This window comes from Periophthalmus magnuspinnatus, chromosome 7 (assembly GCF_009829125.3).
Source record: "Periophthalmus magnuspinnatus isolate fPerMag1 chromosome 7, fPerMag1.2.pri, whole genome shotgun sequence".
NCBI classification, from domain to species: Eukaryota; Metazoa; Chordata; class Actinopteri; order Gobiiformes; family Gobiidae; genus Periophthalmus; species Periophthalmus magnuspinnatus.
In genome coordinates, this window is record NC_047132.1 from 24778485 (window position 1) to 24800202 (window position 21718).

The following is a 21718-nucleotide window of genomic DNA, read 5'->3' on the forward strand; positions in this document are numbered from 1 at the left end:
CGGTTACAAATAGCATAATGACTTTACAGTGAATGGATTTAATCTTGATCTGAGTGTGGCCATGTTCCAGTATAATTGAAACCACTTACCCTCCTCAAACACTATCTGCAGTTGCTGTGTGTATGTGTGTCTGCGTGTGTGTGTATGTGCGTGTATTATTGGCGTGTGCCTCGGGGCTACAGTCGAGAGGAACAGCAGACTAACAGCTGTAGTGTGTAGAATGCAGGAGTTCACTGTCAGGCCTGGGTCGGGGGGGACTGTGTTGGGCACGCACCATTTCCCTCGGAGTGCAGGGTGCCAGGGCCTGTTCTGCCTAATGGGTGCCATCGTTCACTGTCCTAACACGTCATACAGCGCACACACCCAAACCATCACCAAGACTTAAAACTGTGCTAGGAAAATACTGTGGTGGAGTTAAAGTAGCGTGTTTAATCTCAGTGGTTGTTTAAGAAAAATCAGAGTTAAAACTTTTGGTATTTTTTTGAAGGACAAAGTATTAAGTCAACTAAAGAAAATTCCATGTGTGTTGCCAGGTTTTTATTGATACTGGTTGAACAAACAGGATATACATGCTATAAACACGCTGTATCGTAAACATTGGCTGATTTCTATTCAAACACTTATACACCAGCATACATGGACACTGGAGACGAGGTGGCTGAAGTGTCTTGCCCAAGGACACAATCACAGAATGCACTGGTCTGAGCGGGACAACTGAGCCACTGCTGCCCCATTACAGCACCTGGTATTTCTTTTTGGTTCCCCAGAAATGATATTTTGAGTCTAGGTCTGTCAAATTCATCCATAGCCAAACAAGCAATCACAAGAGTAATTAAAGCCGCAAGCGGCGATGATGGCCCTCGCCCCCCGCGCGACCGCCCCCCCATGCGACCGCCCGGGGCCGGCCACCGCCCCCACGCACCATTTTCCCCGCCTGGCCACCCCACGGCCGCAATCTGCCCCCCTTCACGCAGTTTCTATATAAATATGTGTGACCAACACATTATAATGGAGGTCCACGGCGTTGAACCGGCAACCTCGTGCACAATACAGGTATGGTGTAATGGACTTTTTTGCCTCTTTTGAGGTCCACAATGATATCACCAACTTTCATGCCAATCGGACAAAGTTGAGTTTTTTACCTGTACAGTAGGGGGCGCTATGGAGGTCACTGGCCACATGTTTATAATGGTTCTCTATTCACAGTTTTAATCCGCATCAGTGATTAGAATTTGAGCTTTTTAGTCTGATCCACGTGTCTGTGAGAGGGAATCAAATATGTAGGAAAGCAGTCATATTTTGACAGTGTGCTGTGCATAAACCATAAAGAATATCCCCAAAACGTGGATGATTATTGACAATAATCATGTGTACATGATGTATGTGGAGTTTGAGGAAATTTGGATGAAAAACCTAGGACTACACAGGTTTCATTTGCACTTAAGGAAAAGTCGTGTAGGAATTTAAATCCAATGACGAAGTCATATTTTGAGGGCATCCTACTCATGAACCATAAAGAATATCCCCAAAACGTGGATGATTATTGACAATTGACATGTGTACATGCTGTATGTGGAGTTTGATGTAATTTGGATGAAAAACCTAGGAGTAGATATGATTCATAGACATGCAAGTCAAAGTGCCAAGTGCCAATTTCTTTTCAATTCATTGCGCCCCTGGTGGCCAACAGTGGAAAATAACCCATGGCCATAATGTAATTTTTTGTTTCTTCTGAGACCATGAATTGATGCCCCAAATTTCATAGGAATTGGATAATGGTGGCATTTCACCTCTATGGTAGGGGGCGCTATAGTGTTCATTTTGATTAAAATTAATATTGCATTCCATTCAAGGCCCAATCTCGCATATGTGATGTGAATGTGAGCTCTGTAGGGCAATGCCTGTGGTCGTGAGAGGACATCGAAAAAACAGGAAACGAAGGCGTATTTCGGTGGCGGCGTACGGGCGAACCGTGTGGAATTCGGAGAAAACGTGGATAATTTCTGAAAACCCATGTGTCTGGATGTGGCATGTGAAATCTGAGCTCATTTGGACCAAAAACCTGAGACTAGTAGTGTTTTGAAAACACGCTGCGAATGAAGCGGAGAATTTTTGATCCAAAATGGCCGATTTCCTGTCCGTCATACAGCAGTGCTTCAATTCATTTTTATGCTTGTTCCATGGTGCTCTATCACTGTTCCGAATTTTGTGAATGTATTCCAAAATTAAACAGGCTCCTCTCCCATAGGGGTGAAATTTTAGGTGGCGCTGTCGAGTCAGGGGGCATGGGACATTTTCTCGACACCAATTTTATGAAATTTTTCGCCGAGCCGGTCGATTCTATACCCCCATGTGAGAGTTTTCATGAATGTTCAGGGGGTGAAAAATGCGATTGTTTTGGCGGAAAAACGAAGAACAATGTTAATATCCAGTGTGGGCCTGGGCTGTGTGGCTCTGACTCTATATGAGAGGGGTCTGTGGCTTTGCACCGGCAACCACGCACATAATACAGGTATGGTGTATTTAACTTTTTTGACCCTTTTAATGCCCCCAATTATCTCCCCAAGTTTTATGCCAATCGGACAAAGTTGTGTATTTTACCAATACTGTAGGGGGCGCTATAGTGTTCATTTAGATAACAATTAATAGTGCATTCTATTAATACCCTCATATCACACATGTGATGTGAATTTGAGCTGTGTAGACCAATGCATGTGCGTGTCAGACATTTTTCAATGATTTTATTTGGAGTCTTTGCGCCCCTGGTGGCCAAGTGTGGAAAATGACCTATGCCCGTAATATTATTTTTTGGTCCACGTCATGCCCCCAATTTATTCCCTGAATTTCGTAGGAATCTGATAATGTTTGCGTTTCACCCCTATGGTAGGGGGCGCTATAGTGTTCATTTTGATTAAAATTAATATTGCATTCCATTCATGCCCCAATCTCGCATATGTGATGTGAATGTGAGCTCTGTAGGGCAACGCCTGTGGTCGTGAGAGGACATCGAAAAAACAGGAAACGAAGGCATATTTCGGCGGCGGCGTACGGGCGAACCGTGTGGAATTTGGAGAAAATGTGGATAACTTTTGAAAACCCATGTGTCTGGATGTGGCATGTGAAATCTGAGCTCATTTGGACCAAAAACCTGAGACTAGTAGCGTTTTGAAAACACGCTGCGAATGAAGAGGAGAATTTTTGATCCAAAATGGCCGACTTCCTGTCTGTCATAGAGCAGTGCTTCAATTCATATTTATGCTTGTCCCCCCTCTCTCTATATCACTGTTCTGATTTTTGTGTGTGTTTTCCAAAATAAACTAGACTCCTCTCCCATAGGGGTGAAATTTTAGGTGGTGCTGTCGAGTCAGGGGGCATGGGACATTTTGCCGACACCAATTTTATGAAATTTTTCGCAGAGCCGATCAATTCTATACCCCCATGTGAGACTTTTCGTGAATGTTCAGGGGGTGAAAAATGCGATTGTTTTGGCAGAAAAACGAAGAACAATGTTAATATGCAGTGTGGCCCTGAGCTCTGTGGCCCTGACTCCATATGAGAGGGGTCTGTGGCTTTGCACCAGCAACCACGTACATAATACAGGTATGGTGTAATGGACTTTTTTGACCCTTTTAATGCCCCCAATTATCTCCCCAAGTTTCATGCCAATCGGACAAAGTTGTGTATTTTACCAATACTGTAGGGGGCGCTATAGTGTTCATTTAGATACTAATTAATAGTGCATTCTGTTAATACCCTCATATCACACGTGTGATGTGAATTTGAGCTGTGTAGACCAATGCATGTGTGTGTCAGACATTTTTAAATGATTTTATTTGGAGTCTTTGCGCCCCTGGTGGCCAAGTGTGGAAAATGATTCATGGCCATAATGTCATTTTTTGTTTCTTCTGATGCTACTGATTTATTCCCCGAATTTCGTAGGAATCCGATAATGTTGGCATTTCACCCCTATGATAGGGGGCGCTATAGTGTTCATTTTTATTACAATTAATAATCCATTTTATTAATACCCTGATATCACACGTGTGATGTGAATTTGAGCTGTGTAGACCAATGCATGTGCGTGTCAGACATTTTTCAATGATTTTATTTGGAGTCTTTGCGCCCCTGGTGGCCAAGTGTGAAAAAAGACCTATGCCCGTAATATTATTTTTTGGTCCACGTCATGCCCCCAATTTATTTCCCGAATTTCGTAGGAATCCGATAATGTTTGCCTTTCACCTCTATGGTAGGGGGCGCTATAGTGTTCATTTTGATTAAAATTATTATTGCATTCCATTCAAGGCCCAATCTCGCATATGTGATGTGAATGTGAGCTCTGTAGGGCAATGCCTGTGGTCGTGAGAGGACATCGAAAAAACAGGAAACGAAGGCGTACTTCGGTGGCGGCGTACGGGCGAACGGTGTGGAATTCGGAGAAAACGTGGATAACTTCTGAAAACCCATGTGTCTGGATGTGGCATGTGAAATCTGAGCTCATTTGGACCAAAAACCTGAGACTAGTAGCGTTTTGAAAACACGCAGCGAAAAATTTGGCGAATTTTCGATTCAATATAGCCGACTTCCTGTCTGTCCTAGGGCCGCACTATGATTGGCTTTTTTGCTTGTCTCCATGAGCTCTATCACTGGTGTGAATTTCGTCAAGCTAGGGCGAAAAATGCGTGTCGGCTCCCAATTCATTTCAAAATTTTGAATTTTCTAGGTGGCGCTGTCGAGCCAGTGTGCGTGGGTCATTTTCGTGATGCATATTTTCTTGAATTTTTTGCCAAGCCGGTCGATTTGATACCCCCATGTGAGACTTTTCGTTGACGTTCAGGGGGTGAAAATTGCGATCCCAGGGGGAGAAAAAAAATAATAATAAGAAGAAGAAACCCAGGAAGAACAATGCCCCTCGCCATCACTTCGTGAGTGGCGAGGGCCAACAAGAGCTACACATCATGTTTGCCAGATGCATATGTGTAAACTACGATGAATGCCAGTGAAATTTCTCACTTTACCTGGCAACTTATGAGACCATGAAGTGAAAGGAGGTAGTGAGAAAGGGGTGGCAACATGCTCCACTAATTTGGATTTTGCCAAGAGTAAGTTATACCAGTAAATGCAGCATATCAACTATATTACTTTAAAGTACGTTTGACTTTTCCATTGAAAAGTTAAGATGCAATACCTCACTGCATTTCTCTATATAGCTATAACTCAACTGACTAAAAACATAATAGCATTGAGCAAGCCTAATCTGTCCATATGAAACTGATGAATAGTGCGCAGTCTATCTGGAGTTCCCTGCTTTCCGCTGGCTTCACCAAAGTCCTGCACATTTTTCATGCTTAGCAGCGCCCACAAAGAGACCTGCTGCTTCCCCATTCCACTCCATACACCCGCACACTGCTAAATTGATTTTAGCAGCAGCCGGCGTGAAAGTGGAAAGAGAGAGCAAAACATTGTGCTGGATGTTTAAAGGCAATATTCATCCCCATCCCAAGAGAGGATTTATTATTAGGAATTTACACTTCTGGTCCCTGATCTAGCCAGTCCTAAAGCACACATACTGTCTTTACGAGGTGTGCTGGCCTAAAGACAGTTAATGCAAATATGCAGGTCTAGAAGGCAGGGTCTACTACCTGCTCCCAGCCAATCAGAGCTCTATTTTTTTCTCTCCTGGCGCCATCTTTATTTTGGCTGAAGAAGAAGACTATATTCTTTACTGGGTCAAAGACAGAATTATCATTATTGTTTTGGTAATGATCATTTTTGACAGTATTGTTGGCCAGTATGGGTGATCAGAACTTAAAGCCTTTGTTCAAAATCCTGTCCAAGTTATCCAAAACATATGATTAGTCCAGGATCACAGGAAGTAAAAAGGTGAGTAGTCTGTTTTCTTGTATGGGAGTGTGCGAACTGTGCACCCTGTAATGCTCAACCCCAGGGAACTCCTCATCTGCTTTCTTTGGATACAGCACAATATGTTACATTATTGAGTACAATGGTGCTAATGGTCATCATGAGTACCTGCATCAGCCCCTGAGCCTCAGAGAACGACGCCCCCGATCTTAAATCACAAACACAGACATAGCTACTTGGTTACAGTGAGGAAGATTGGGCCCTTAAGCTGCCGCACAGTTGGGAACTACCTTGATGCTTATTTTAGTTTGTTTCTTTTGAATGAACACATTTTTCTTCTTTTGAATGAATTAGCTGACATTAACTTGTAGAATAAATATAACACTGCATAACAAAACCTACGCTTTGTAAAAATTGAAATATGTGGAGTGAGACGGTAGAGATGGTCATTCTCACAGTTACACTCTTCTTGGGATTGCTGAATCCATTTTGTGGATGGTGCAGATTTACATAAAAGATTTCAAAGCTTATTAAGTTTAAGCCTGTAGACTCTATAAGAATATGGTGCTCATTTCATGTTTGAATAATCTTCATTTATTATGAAAGCATCACAACTGTTAGAATTAACTCTATATAAGTAGGTGTGGTAGTATCTGAGTCAGTTTGTGTTTTGAATCCAAAGGAGACATCTCAGGAGATGCAATACAGAACAGGAGATCAGCAAAATCATGGTAAGAACCAATTTGTGCAGAATGGAGGCTGTCTGTATGATCCATTTCCAGAGCAGCTGTGGCTACAGAAGTAACTTACCACCACTTATCACTGCAAGAGGGTGAAGTGAATGACAATGCAAAACAAAAGTATAATGCCATAGTACTCTATAGTACTCTAGACCGGTCCATAAAGGGTGTAGTACCCCAGAGTGGTCCATAAAGGGTCTAGTACTCCAGACCGGTCCATAAAGGGTGTAGTACTCCAGACCGGTCCATAAAGAGTCTAGTACTTCAGACTGGCCTTGCTCTCGAGACTGGCTTTGAGACCATTTTCTTATGATCTTGGTCTTGTCACAGAGTCGAGGTCTGACGATCACATTTCATTACAGTCGCTGCTGTTGGCAGCAGACCACACGGGGCTCCTCAGTGCAGCGTGTGCGCTCATTTGGAGCCAGCGGACTCAGCGGGGCACATCACTACACACACGCCCCCAGCACGCGGCTTGTCTCCGACAGCATGTCCCTTTGTCACGGCGCAGGTTAAACTTTTTAAAATGTCCTACCTGTCTGTGTTTTTCACTCCCTCCTCATTATACACTGATTTAAAGAGCAAGACAGAGCAAGAACTAATCTAAACGTATGATACAGTGTGTGTGCAAAGTACTGAGACATGTGGGCTGAAGCTTGTGTAATAAAAGTGAGGAAACCCATTGTACTTGCCACAATGTGCGTTTAGTGTAGTAAATGTGCAGAGGCTGGAAAATCACTGCAGATGCAGTAAGATAATGTAACTCCAGTTAGCAATGTGAAAAATGTACGTTTTGTTTACAATTCTACTCATAATGAAGCAGTGTTCTGCAAAGTGCAAGTCAAAGTTGGCTTGAAATAGGGGTTCTCAACTTGAGGGTCCAAAAACGTGTGTGTGTGTGTTTCAGTACAGTGCAGTTTGGCGTATTTGAAGCCTAAATCAGTATTACTCAGATGAAATTAAATTTCTACAAAATTGTGATATATGTGTACCACAGTGACAAAGATGGTCTTGATTTGGTCTTGATGGACCGTTGTCTCGGTCTTGTCTCAGTCTTGACCCTCAGAGGTCTCAGTCTTGTCTTGGTCTCGAGACTCTGTGAACTCGGACAGGTTTTGTTCTCAAAAGGGCAATGGACAACCTCCAAAACCAATGCGCCAAAGCACAAAATAAAAGTCAGTCACAAAGCAATAATTTTCAAAATATATATTTTTTTCTTTTTTGGTACAGAATGTTGGTCGCGCAAAGTAATAAATCTCCCATTTTTCCAACCTAACACTGTCTGCAGCACTACAGCTCTTTTGTTTCTGGACGTGACATCAGCAATCAATAGAGTTCAATAATGAGTCACACAGATTCATGTTTAAGTAGCTATTACTCACTGTGTAAGTGCAGCTTTCCTCTGGTGTGAATGAAGCGATAAACACACAGAAGGAGAGGGCTCAAAGTGTCACTCTGACCTGCTTTTAACTGTCCCATATCTCACTTTTAATATGTAACGATTCTGACATTAAATCTTAATTGCGTCAGTGGCTGTTCAGTGTATGATAAGAAAAACCCATTCTCCTTGTGTTTGGTCAATGCACTTAAGATTAACATAGACTGTAGGGAAGAATTTAACAATTTCTTCAATTCTGCTAGAAAAGTTTCAAGAGCATTGGATCACTGCAGTGCCATGCTGGGGACCCTGATCCAGACTTTGAGCCAGGATCTTAGTCAGGTGTGCCTCATTTCTACACAACAGCTGTAGCAAATACGCTAACCCTCTGTTTGTACTGCAGAGGTGATATAGCTGGTGAAGGTAAAGGTCAGGGCAAGGAGCTGTAGTGTCCCACTGAGCTGGACTTGGCAGCAGCCTCACAGTTTTTCGCTAGTGCAAATGGGGCATGGTGACAAAAAGTGTGTGTATATACATCAGGTTTGTGTGGACCCAAAATGTGTGACCCAGGACATATTTCGAAGGGGATATAGAATGAGGACATAGTGCTAGGCCAGTGGAAGTGTTTTTTAAAGTTGAGGCGTGGGTTCCAAGTGTCCCAGGCCTGTTCTTTCTCGCATACTGTATATTCTTTAGTGCTGCGGTTACATTCATTATTAAAGGAGAGGGAGGGAGAGATGCACAAGGCAGGCTTAGAGACAGAGAAAATCAACCCAGGTTAAAAATAATAATACTTTATAGCCACATGTCAGTAAATTAAATAACTTCACATGCAACACAGTGGACAGATCATGTATTTTGTATATAAAAAATGCAGAAGATTTAGAAAGTAACATTACCATTAATAAAGGAGATTACATATGACCTGAAAATGCAATGTCGTTTTTTGTTCTAAATATGAAGCACACATTTTTCACCTGTAGCAGAAAGACGTCAGTTTGATGGATGCGGACAGGAGAATGTCTCACAGTCCTTCACACGGCTCTGCACACTGTAATGTGTTTAATTGGACTGGCCCCGCCCCTTTAGATCACTGGATAATCTTCACTATGGGCAGTTTCATTAGGTTTAATCTGTCATAATTACAAAAGAGTTGTGTGAATGAGGTTACATATGTGGCTATCAATCATGAACGTATGAATCAAATATTTCCAATTTACAATAAACCAATACACAGCCGCACCACAACTCAAATGGGAAAAGGGGCTTTTGGCTGTTTTGCTTCATAAAAATGGAATATATTTCAAGGACAGGCAAAATTGGATACTTTGGTACCACAAATGTAATGTAATAATCTTCTGATGAACTCTTATACTCACACCTGCGCCTGTTTTTAATGTTTTAAACTGACTCATGTACTGATTTGTTTGTATATTTTTTTTATGTATTTTGATCAGGACCCCTATGAAAAAGAGAGTCTAAGTGCTCTCATTGGGTCTGCCTGTATAAATAAGAGACAAATAAATAAATAAATAAATAAAATAAATCTGTTCCACCTTGTGATGTCATGTAGCTGTAGTTTTCACGTTGACTGCAACCTTTTATATTTAATTCAGTAGAGACAGGCAATTCCGGGGCTGAAATCATCCAAATGATTCTAGTGAAGGTGTATCAAGTTGCTGCAATTTTTGAACAATTATAACAGTAGTTTGGGTCGATAAAAATTGTTCTGAAATATAATTCTTCTTCTTCTTCTGGTACATGTTTAAATGTGGTAGAATGAATCAAAGACTTCACAAAAATAACACTAGTTGACACATATTTCATTTTTAAGCTCGCAAATACAGCGTCAGCAGCCATGGTCCTTAAAATGGAAGTTCTTTAATCCTGTCTCAGCCCGGGCCGTGCTCTGTGCTCCTGCTCTTAACACTACAGCCACACTCTTTGATTCCCTGTGGCTTTTTCTTACCAACAAAGGCTTAATTACTGTTTGAGTGAGTGGCTGTGTTAGCTAAAGCTAGCCCTGTGTGGACATGAAAGGATACACAAGACACGGGCTAACTGTGTCATTATCTGTGACAGGGCATCCCTCCTATTGCAGCTATTTTCTTCTACACACACATTTAGCCTACTGCGCCTATGGATTAAATTTAGAAGCATCACAAAGCTGTCAATGGGAACCAGAGGAAGGAGCAGAGGAGGGTGTGCAACTATTAAATGAGTAACTTGGGGTTCATTCAAATAATAGAAAACCAAAACAATATGGTACAAGCACTACGTTACATGGAACTATCTCAATATTTCTTGCATCTTGTAAACAATATTCAGACAATTTAACAAACATGTAAATACGCTGGTTGAGGTTTAAGTATCACAAAATCGTGAATGGCTGACTGAAATCATCCAAATGATTCTAGTGAAGGTGTATGGAGTTTAAAAACACAATGGAGCACTTCCTGTATTACCACGTGACATCACAAGGTGGAACAGAGTGTTTTCCATTTGAGAAAACAGCCTAAATATGCAGGATTTGTGTGTTAACATGTGTGAACGAAACAAAACACAACTCAAGGTATGTTTTTGACGAGAAAATATTATAACATAGATCACAAAATAGCGTAACATGGGCCCTTTAAAATGAACGACAAATGTGCACAAATATCACTTTACACCCTGATTTGGAAGATTACACTAGACATTTCTGTCAATATTATAATTTTTGCAGATCTCCAGAACAACAGCTGCTACATTACGAATTTCTGATATATTTCCCAGCATATAATTTAACTTATATGTTGAAAAGACGAAAGACAGACAGAAAACATCAGCGTACATCCTCCTGTCTACACCTCATCTCCAGCCTTCTCGACCCAATCCTGACAGCTATTCAATTTTCCCAAAGCTAAATCTAATCTGCTGCGTCTCCCATTTGCTGTGCCGGGACTCCTCAGCCATCACCGGGGCTGGCAGAGAGATTGGCATCCGTGTGCAGCTTCCCCTTTCACTGGGGGGTAACTGCGGAGCAAGATATCTACAAAGTTGCTCAGATGTTACCGCATAAGACAGGCGTAGGTCCAGTCAAACAAACCAAATGCAAACAAAAATTCCTCGGGGATACTGTTAGCAAGTGCATTTATTTTCCCAGTACAAAACGCTGTCAAAAAAATCAAAGCAAACGTATCGATTACAACAAATCACTCCTAAACCACTTAATTAGTTGGCACTCGTTGCTTAACTTCCTTATAAAAATGAAAAAGTCCATATGCAAAGGGTCATAATATACTGAATGTAATGAACAGAGGAGAAAAGAAAATGGCTGTTTTAACACTACACATAAAAATGGACAAATAAATGCTTCAAAATAAAAGTACATTTAACAACCTTCTATTCCTCAGGGAGAAACATTTGCAAATGCCACGTGAATCATCCCAAACACTACCAGCTTCATCTCCCTCCACATGTTTATAGACGCATCAGTGTTCTTGACCATTCTCAAGTGCTGTCTTTACAACATTAAGTCACTTTTACTGTTCACATTTATTATTGTAGGTTCTGACAAAATACAAAATAAGTTTGCTCAATCAAGTGAAATCATTTGTATTAAACGTTTGCATATAATTAAAATCTACTTCAATGTGGATTATTATCTCAAACGATTCAAGGTGCTATTTCCCACGCAGCACTAGTCATTGTTTCCACCAATCACTCTTCCATACAATCATACAATATATAATTAAACTGAAACATGCATAATCATTACATTACATTGAAACAAAACAATACTCTCAGATCTCTAATGGCTGTAAGAAACATGTTCAACATAGGGAATATAATGTCTTTTAAATTGCAAACTTTACAATATAAAAAAATAATGAAAAATCGTGAGCCTGTATTTGTAACAAAACGAAATATATTTGAATATTGTGGTATTATAAAAATACATTAAAAACATAAAAACCTGGATTACTGCATCAGGAGGGACATGGTGTAAATAAATCAGCAAGTCAAATAAATAATAAACAAAAAAGAGGAAGAGGTTTTGCTATGACATAAACATAAACATTGCACCATCTGATTATATTATCATGTTCTTATCCTCAAAAGTCCCGTTTGGTTTGGTAAAAAGCAGTGGTGACTTTCTGCAGTGAGATCTGTGTGAGAAATAGGTAGAAGAATACGACAGCAGCACTCTGTAGAGAGCGTATAATGTAAGTTGTCCCTGGCCAGGCAAATGGATGCAGAGTAGTCTCTTGTCACACATCATTACACCTCCCTATCTGCTCTCCTCTTTTCCCTCTGAATCTCCTAGATGATGTATGCTGCTCAAGTATGGCTTTAAGTACAACACAAAGTTACACACCTGCTGCCTGATTCTCTCCAATACACAAGCCGTATGCACGTTTAGAATCAGGTCGAGTTCAGTCTGGTGTATCAGCAGTGCTCGGAGTATCCTACAAGAGATAAAACTAAATCTGTGTACTTACTATAGTAATTGTTTCTGTGCTGTTATTAAAGGAAGATGTTTCAATGATCACTTTTACAGCCTGACCTTGTAAAAATCTTTGCATTGGTCACAGGTGCAGGTCCTGAACCAGCAACAGGGCGACTATCTCTCTACAGGTGCTCTAACTTTTCTCTTGAGGAGTCTGCCACCTGCTTGTCTCCATGGAAACTATAATTATGGTTTTGCACAATATGGCATTAAGCCTATTTGTCTTGCATTTAATCAGATACAGCTACATTAATGCTTAAAAATAGATTGAAAAAGACTTGGAACCTGACCTGTCACCTGCTTGTGTCCATGGAAATAAGAGGCTAATGCCATGTGTGGAATATTTCAGAAAAAAGAACATCTCTAGGGACAAGCAGGTGATGGACACTCCATACTTACACAGTTACATACTGCACCTTTATTTTCAATTCTTTAAAAAAAAATCTTAAGAGAAATAATGTGCAGCCTTCTGCCTTTAAAACATATGCCAGACACAAACTTTATCTGAAAATAATTTAAAAAGTAATACACAAAATGTGGCTAAAGGTTGAATTGTTTTGTAGAAGGTCACAGTAAATGCTTTGTGCAATTCATTAACTTTTCTCTATGTGCCCTTGAGTAAAAATTAATATAATTAATTAAGTTAATCTTAAATTAATCAAATTAATAAATGAAAGTGGGTGCCCCAGGGGTAACTGTACTTTGTTGTGCAAATGACAATTAAACTAGACACATTTCTTGTTGCAGGTGGATTTGTCCCTGTCCTTAAGTCCACAAATCCCCAGATAACTTTAAAATAGTAAGAATTGCCACGCTTTACCCCCAAAGACCTCGTGAAAAAGTGTGGTAAACTGCAGTGTGGTATAAAAACTGCTCCAGCCTCAGACATCCACAAACACAGTCATTACAGCCAGACTGGCGCATATAGACAGGTTGCTCAATGATACATGAAATTAAAGATTTCAACAGAACAGCAGTGCAGAAGGTAGAACTCACAGAGCTAATTCAAATCAGTGGGAGCCGGGGAGAAGTAAACTGTGCCCCAAACACACTTTGTATACAACATGTGACTCACTGTAAAACTAATTAGGTTGAGATGTTCATTGATTGTGTGTTTTTGTCATTATTAAGCGCACATGTAGCGCCGTATACTGTATATATGGCACACAGAGACCTATGTCCTGGCTGGTATAACCTTGAAATCAGATCTGTTCCCAATACAGGAAGTGAGGGGAGAACAGCTCAGGACACCAGGGGTAAGGAGAGACAAAACAGGGGTGTGGGGTTGCCAGAAACAAATTATATGCAGCTGTTTTTAATGAGATGGTACTTGTCATTTAAATCAATTCTGGGATATAAATGCATAAACTATAGGCTATTTATCATGCAAATTAGGAGTAAATGATAAAAATATATAGAGAATTATTGGTGGAGGTCTAACTACAGGTTATAGACATGGAGCACACAGAGATGGAATATTTTACTTTGGCAAAGGGCATTACCTAAATATGTGCATGCCTTTGTAATTAGCTAACTCCATTTATTCAAACTGATTTTGGATTAATTGCAATGTGAACACAGATGAGAATTGTACCAGTCCATAAAACATGAAGTATAATTGCTAACACTTTATAATAACTAAATTTTGATTAGCCTTAATGAAGCATCAAACTAACAAACTCAAAATGAACATATCATTTATTAAGTAGTGTAGTTATTACAAAGTGGTACTGTATGAGCCGTTATTGGTGTATTAACTCACAATAAAAAAATATTAAAAAGTTTATAGTGATATAGTGCTACCTGCAGTTTGTCTATAGTCTCTTTATGTTACCTTGTGATGTGTCAAAATGGGAAGTTATGGTTTCAAGCTTATTAAAAAGTGACTTATAATTAGTTTTTAGTCGTGCAATTTGATCTTAGTTCTAGACACATGTGTTAGTCTACATATATACAAGATAACAGTGTTGTACAAGTGTGCGTCTTGTATACTGCAGGCTGCTTAAAGGTCTTTGTGATAGTGTACGGAGCATGATCCAGGTCACGCATTTGAATGTGTGCATCAGGGAGGTCTTTCTGAGGGACTTGTGCGGCACTGGGGTCAGGCAGATAACAGTGTCGCGGCCCATCTGTCCATAGCCCTGAGGGAATACAATCTTACACACAAACGCACACAATCACGCACACTCACACAAGACACAGCCTTTTTCCTTCAGCCACATGCGTCTCCTTCTGTGTCCAGCTACAGCAGAGAACAGCTTTCATTCAACCTACTCCCATTTAAAAGCATTTGCACCCCGGGGTGATACTGTGCCTTCGCAGTCGCTCTGGACAAAAGCAGCGGAGATACCAACACAAATGTAAATATACACATTAAGTACGGGAGACATTTCTAATCACAGAAAATAACAAGAAAAAATAGGTAAAAGAAGCAATATATTTATTTGGCATTTGTGCGCTATTAAGTAGCCTAACAGCAATATTAAAAACACTAAGACTAGACAAAAAGTATTATTTTTAAATTGAGAAGAGCAGTTTTGTTTTAGTGCTTATTAGGAGGAAGAAATGCTTTGATGGATTTCATAAATGTGTGTGCATGTTGTAATGAACTGGTTTTCATAATTCATTCATAATTGTACTATTAATAACGCAATATTAGTGATAACATTATGACTTATCGCTATAGGTTCCCGTGAATTAAATTAAGAAATATATTGTCCTGCCTTGTTCCACACTCCTTAAACATGAGGAACATGAACATCCATATGACGGTCTTTCAAAACATATGTATATAAGAGCAATCAGAGTTGAGAGGTTAAAAAATACACTTTTCTTAACAAGAGGTCTCCAGTCTTTTTCTTAGCTCAATTAACCCTGAAGCCCTGATTTGCATTTCATAAAGAGGTCATCACTCGGCGGGAGGGTTATCTTCCTTTAGAAGGTGGAAATGGATGAGAGAGCGAAGAGTTTTTATCCTGTCAAACAGATAACAGTGGCTCTTTGACTTATCAGCTGTGATGAAACACACGCTGTGCATAGACTGAGCAAGTTCATGAGTGTGTGAACGGAGCCTAGATTTCCTGTTCCATGTGGGCCTATGATAAGGACACAGGACGTGACAGTGGAGCAAGTCCTGGCACCATGATGTTCAGGGACATCGTTCAAACTGCTGTCATCTTTTTATCAAATAACCCTTGAAACTGGGAATGCATTTATCTGTCTGTAATTAGGCCTGTCATGATCAATACTATTACTAATACTACTAACTACTTATCATTCAATACATGATAGATGGAACAATTATTTTTAGGGGTCAATATTTATCAGGTCACTAGTGGGAAAATTTTGGTTAGTTTACTGCACTATGATCAGAGTTGCACTATAGAGGTCAAGTAAAGTCACATGTGTTCATAAAGTGCATGTAAAAACAACCACAGCTGCCCAAAGTGCTGTACAAAGGCAACGTAAAGTGCAATCTGATAAAATGAAACATGCAAAAACATGATAAAACAATACAATACAAGAGTCCCGCTCAGCTCGTGTTAAAAGCCAGTGCAAACAAATGAGTTTTCAACAAACATTTAAAAATATTTAAAGATTGTGCTGTTCTAATACAAAGAGGAAGAGGAAGAGGAAGATTGTTCCTGAGTCTGGGAACAGCTACAGCAAAATATTGAATATGAACTTCTATGACTCATTTTAGATACAAACAAACTACTTAAGTGTAGCGTTCAGTTATCTATTTATTGCAGTTCATAATTTTTAACAATTTTTTTTTTTTTTTAATAAACTTTTCTTTTCCTAACAGGAGTGTCAAGATTAGGCTTGAAACGATAACACATTTTGAAGCGCGATATATTGCTGAAGTAAATATAGGCGATAAACGATCATATATATGCCACTGACACAATAACTCAAGAGCAAATTTAAACCACAAAAACTACTCTAAATCTACAAAATTGTAAAAAAAAAAAAAAAAAAAAGAAAGAAAAAAAAATCATGAGTTGCAATAAGTAGGTGAATGAATGAGTCATAGAAGTTATTAATTCAACCTTACAACCTTAAGCTTACATTATCATATAGTCAAAAAATAACCAACAATTTCCCAGCAGTGCAAAAAAAATAAAAAATAATAATAATAATAATACAAGCTCCACAAAAATAAGCCCACATGTAAAGAACTTTTTTGTCTGGCTGTTTATGTCACAATAACGTTACTTTTAGATTGAGAAAGTTTGACTTCATAAAGTGAGTGACATTATAGAGTTAATGTAATCTGTTAGACAATGTGAATGAAAGTGAATCATTTTACTTTTGTTTGGTCATAATTAGGCCTGTCACCATAACACAATTTGAAGCATGATATTTTGTGATAAACAATAATATTGAAGTGATTCTAAGCCACTGCTGCAATTAAAATACAGTAAGATAATCCCAACAAAAACATTTTTAAATATACAGTATCATTAACACCCTTGAGCTGCAATAAAGAAATAGCCAAATGAAGCAATAATTTGCCATAGAAGCAACTTATTCAACCCTCTACAGCTCAAATCTTAGCATATTACAACCAAAATAACAAAAATCTCCCCAATTTTGCAAAGAAAAAGTACCCACAATACATATTGAGCCCCAAAATATATTGTCGACAGTAGTTCAGTTGGTGTTTGTCCATTGATCCGAAGGCTGTTGGCTCGAATCCTGCTCTCGACATAAACATCACTGGTTGAGTGGACAGATCCACTGACCCACAGGTTGGCGATGCTCGCTATCACAGATGAATGCGGCCGTTGTGTCTATGGGAGAGACACTTACACCACTTCATCCCAAGTATCTGCGTACACTGGTGTATGAATGTGTGTGAATGGGTGAGTGGTTCCTCGATGCTTGAGTACTTTGAAGGTGGAAAAGCACTATATAAAAATTATTCTAGTTTTCATGTATTGAACGATAACTGGATATAGTCATTATCGTGACAGGCCTAGTCATAGCGTCACTAATTGTGTATAATTGTACTAATCCTTTTCATAATAATAATCGTAACAGTAAAATTTGATACTGTGACATTCCAACAGTACTTCATAATAAAATCATTGGTTATGGTTGAAAAGTTCCTGGAAAAACAACAAGAAAGATGTATGTTCCGGGTTGCCAGATCACACTGTGTCCCAGAAGCCAAGCCTCAAATCACCAGACCACCAAACAGCTTAATGCCTCCACCACCCACTGGGGTTAACAGAACTTTGGCCCTCTCTATCCATTAACCACTATTAATTCATGCTTCATCAGATGACCCTCCATTAGGACAAATTTGCATTCCATCACACTCAAATATTTCACAGGAAAAAGATGAAGAGGCCAGTGTGAAGTGGTTTAAAAGACAATCACTATGCAAGATACACTCCCTTGTATGGTTCAAACCCAGTCTATGTACGCACAAAGAGCTGTGTCAAGTACTCGGATATCAAATGGGCAGAAAAACAAGGACACATGTTGTGAACAAGCTTTAAACATGCAGCTATCAAAAGAGCAGGCATTACACAGTCTCAAGAGGCAGAAAAACACACAGCCCTGCAGTTAAAAGGAAGAGTGACATTTCTCTCCCAAGGACTTAAAACGTCTTTTTCCACACATTTACTCTAATGCCAGAGATTACACAAGAACAGGGAGTTCAACCTTAATACATTTACAAACAGGTGTTTTTTATGTAAATGTTAAAAGTCAAAGCATTGTCAGTTTATATTTTATATTAAGTAAAATGATCTACGCTTAGTGAATGTGTGAATGTATATGCAAAATACCTCACACTGCACACCTCTATGGTTAATAAATAATATGTATAGCCAATACAGAATGTAACAATATCTGGGGTGAACTTAAATATTTTGAGATATTTTGAGAGTGTTTTCTTACAGTATTGCATTTCAAACGTCTATGAGAAAAAAAAAAAACTTCTAGAGACAAAATTCTGAATGAAATGTGACAGTGGCTCACCTTCTGAAGCAGCTGGGAGCCAGAATACTTTGCAGAGATGGACTTCATCTCTCCACCAAATGCTGAAGCCCACAGTTTCACTCTGCACACAACAACAAATTGCAATTCAGACAGAGAAAATGATCTGTGCCCACATTATAACTGCAGTTGTACGTTGTTCTTTTGAGACTCAGAGACTATTGGATTCCCCAGTGACAATATTCACATTGCACAAGGATGCATGGTTTAAATTGTGATATAATATGATATAATTCCTTAAATGTACTATTAATAAAGTTTAATATTGAATGAATCTGTCGATAAAACGTCGCATATGCGTAAATGAGGAAGAAGTGAGCTCGTGCAGTTTGTGCGTAAAAGAGCATGCACTTACACGGACGGCGGGATGCTCTGATGGGTGCCTCCCACCTCCGTGACCCGGGAGCTCAGAGTCCCGAAAAGTACCAGCAGACACGCTCCAGTAGGCACGCGGATCTGTCCAGCCGGCATTTTATCAAAACAAAAAGAACGCAACAGTGCCAGTAATAACGGTCTTGTCACGATGGATAGGTTTCTCTCCTACAATAAAAAACGCGATCAAATGTGACCAAACTGTTAATGTTCATATTTCATAACCAGGAGTTACTTGGTTTGGGAAGCAGAAAACACGAGAGACTGAAAGATCCATAAGGAACGAGTGAACCAAAAAGAAGCGCGTCGTTTGCCCCGCTGCCCGCTGCGGATCACGCCGATGTGAAGCTCCGGTCGGACAGGTAAAGTCTGCTCCGCTGCACCGTAAAGCGACCTCACCCACAGGGAGAGAGCATACGGGGATCATCAAACGCTGCGGTGCACGAGAGAGAGAGCACGCCTCCTCTGCTGACTGATGTGTCCAGACCGTCTCCACGCGCTCCGGAGTTTACTTTCTCTCCCCCTCTACATCTGGAGGCTTTTATACTGTTGAAATACGCCATACGTCCTCTCACTGCTCTTCCTCATCCCGCGGACTGTTGTATCCTTTTCTTTTGTGTCAGATTAGTGTTTAGGGTCGGGTCATTGAAGCGGGATTACCAATACAGCGCTGACAAAAGAGATGGGATAGTTTTTAAAAGGTCCATATGATAAGCATGTCGATTAGACACACTTGGCAGCACTGATGTGTCGCTGGTGTGTGAGCGCGTGTGTGAGACCCCGCAGGCGACTCACGGTGCGTCTGAATATTGAGTTTCATGGGATGGAAGCTGCAGGAAACGGAAACGCAATAACAGACCTTTTAATCACTACAAATGTACAATAAAGTATGATTATCTCCTGATCCACTCGTGCAACTTATCTAGCACTAAGAAGCAACTGCTGATTTGAGGATTTGGGGATTTACAAAAATAAATTGGACTGAAATTTAAGGTGTTAATGAAAATAATAACAATTTTGGAATTTCAAAATAAGCAATAGAGATATGAAAAAGTAACGCGCTGACAAGTCGTGATCCGCCTGTTGGGAATCACTCCTGTCTAAAGTGTGTTTGTACCTTTTGCTTTCACCAAATGGAAGTTTTTATGCTCAAGGCTAAAATGTCCCCTGAGAGCTACTAGAATTAAGTGTTATTGTGTGTTACACAGCAGACATTTTTACCCAGCGATGCTTGTAAGAGCAGTCACCAAGATAAAAGCAAGCAGACAGGTAAAGAAAGTGTACATAAATCTATTATATATTCAAGGATGACTGTGAGTCTGTGGTTTTTCTGGTATTTTTCTGTTTTTTTGTTTGTTAGTTTTTTCTCCAAGATCTAGTCAATGCATGAAATTGTGAAAAAAGGGTAAGCGTACAGGGAACGGATGCGCAACATTAAAATTAATCATCTACGACTTTCACAAAATCATGAAATGTTAATAAAAAATTGTTCAGGTTCGTTATAGTCAGCAAAACATTACCATGGTCTAGTCCTAATGTAGACTTGGTTTGACCCTGTTCTAGTCCTGATTTAGTCCTCCTGGGGTAGTCCAGGTTCAGGTCTAGGTTTAGGCACAGTTCAGTCCCAATTTTGATGACGTGTGTACATTTCATACACATGCAGCCTTGGTTACGCAGTGAGTCAAAGGTTAGATTACTGCAAATGATATGTCTAATACAACCCTCTCCATTTATCAGGCCATAGAACTGGCACAAATGCAGCTATGTAACCCTCTAATTCTTCAGACTTCAGAGGATTGGGGACAGTCAAAAATAGAAATGCAAAAACAAAACAAGCACAATAGGGTCTTCCTTAGTGGTCAGCGGTGAAACAAGGAAGAGAGAGTGAAATCAGGGAGAGGATTGTTCAGCAAATGCTTAAGAAACGACTGAAGCGTGATCCAATTCAGGCAGAGAAGAAAAAGAGTGAAAGAGTGATGAGGGCTTCTTAAAAGGATAGTAAAGATTAACTGTCATCAAAGTAAGCTGCAGAAAAGGATGCATATCAGTGAACATAATTGTGTTTTATAGCAATTACACGCCACTCATTTCCTTGGCTCCGAGATAAGAATCAGAACATTGAGCTATTCATGAAACTCAAGTAAGCTGGTGTAACACGGCAAGTTCAACCGGCAACTGCGACAACCAAAAAACTGCCCATACCAATATGCACAATACTGATATAATTCTATAAAAAGGCTGTAGTAGCGATGGTCGTAGAACTTCAATTAGTAAAGAGTAATTAGGTCATATATCAAAACAATGGTGAGGCAGTGTGAGGTGGGACAGAGCTGGTCAGAGAGGAGATGAAAGAGGAAGAGCTTAATGAGGACAGAGGAAGCAAGGAGAGAGGAAACGAGGATGGACAGGGAGGAATTCAACAGAGGACACTATGACAGGATATCATTGGCAGTTAATGGTTTGTGTACTGTGTGCGTTGAATCCATTGTGTAATATTATGTATTCATTTACATTTCAGTTTTTGGCATTATTCTTCCTTAAAAAGCCTATATTACGCAAAATTGACTCTTGTGAGCTTTAATCCATGTTATAATGCTGTTATCTCCTGAAAAACATACGTGGAGTTATGTTTTGTTTCATTTACACATGTTTAACAAACAAACCCTGCATATTTAGGCCAGGTTCTTCTCTTGCAACACTCTGTTACACCTTGTGATGTCATGTGGTGATACAGGAAGTGCTCCACTGTTTTTAAACTCCACACACCTTGACTTGAATCATTTAGATAATTGCCACCCTGAACGTGCCAATCTCTACTAAACTTAGGGCAAAAAGAGCTGTTGAAAACTACCACTACATGACATC

The 21718-nt window shown here is 39.8% G+C and overlaps 1 protein-coding gene across 2 annotated transcripts in view; it reads right to left on the reverse strand.

Moving 5' to 3' along the window:
- The window catches only part of cacna2d3a (calcium channel, voltage-dependent, alpha 2/delta subunit 3a), a 110685-nt gene extending 92148 nt beyond the window's left edge, over positions 1-18537 (reverse strand). For both annotated transcript variants that reach the window (XM_055222961.1, XM_055222960.1), the window contains exon 1: positions 18464-18537. In XM_055222961.1, coding sequence (XP_055078936.1) covers positions 18464-18511 — 48 coding nt within the window. In that variant the 5' untranslated portion in view covers positions 18512-18537. The remainder of the gene's footprint in view (positions 1-18463) is intronic.
- Between the last annotated feature and the right edge of the window lie 3181 nt (positions 18538-21718).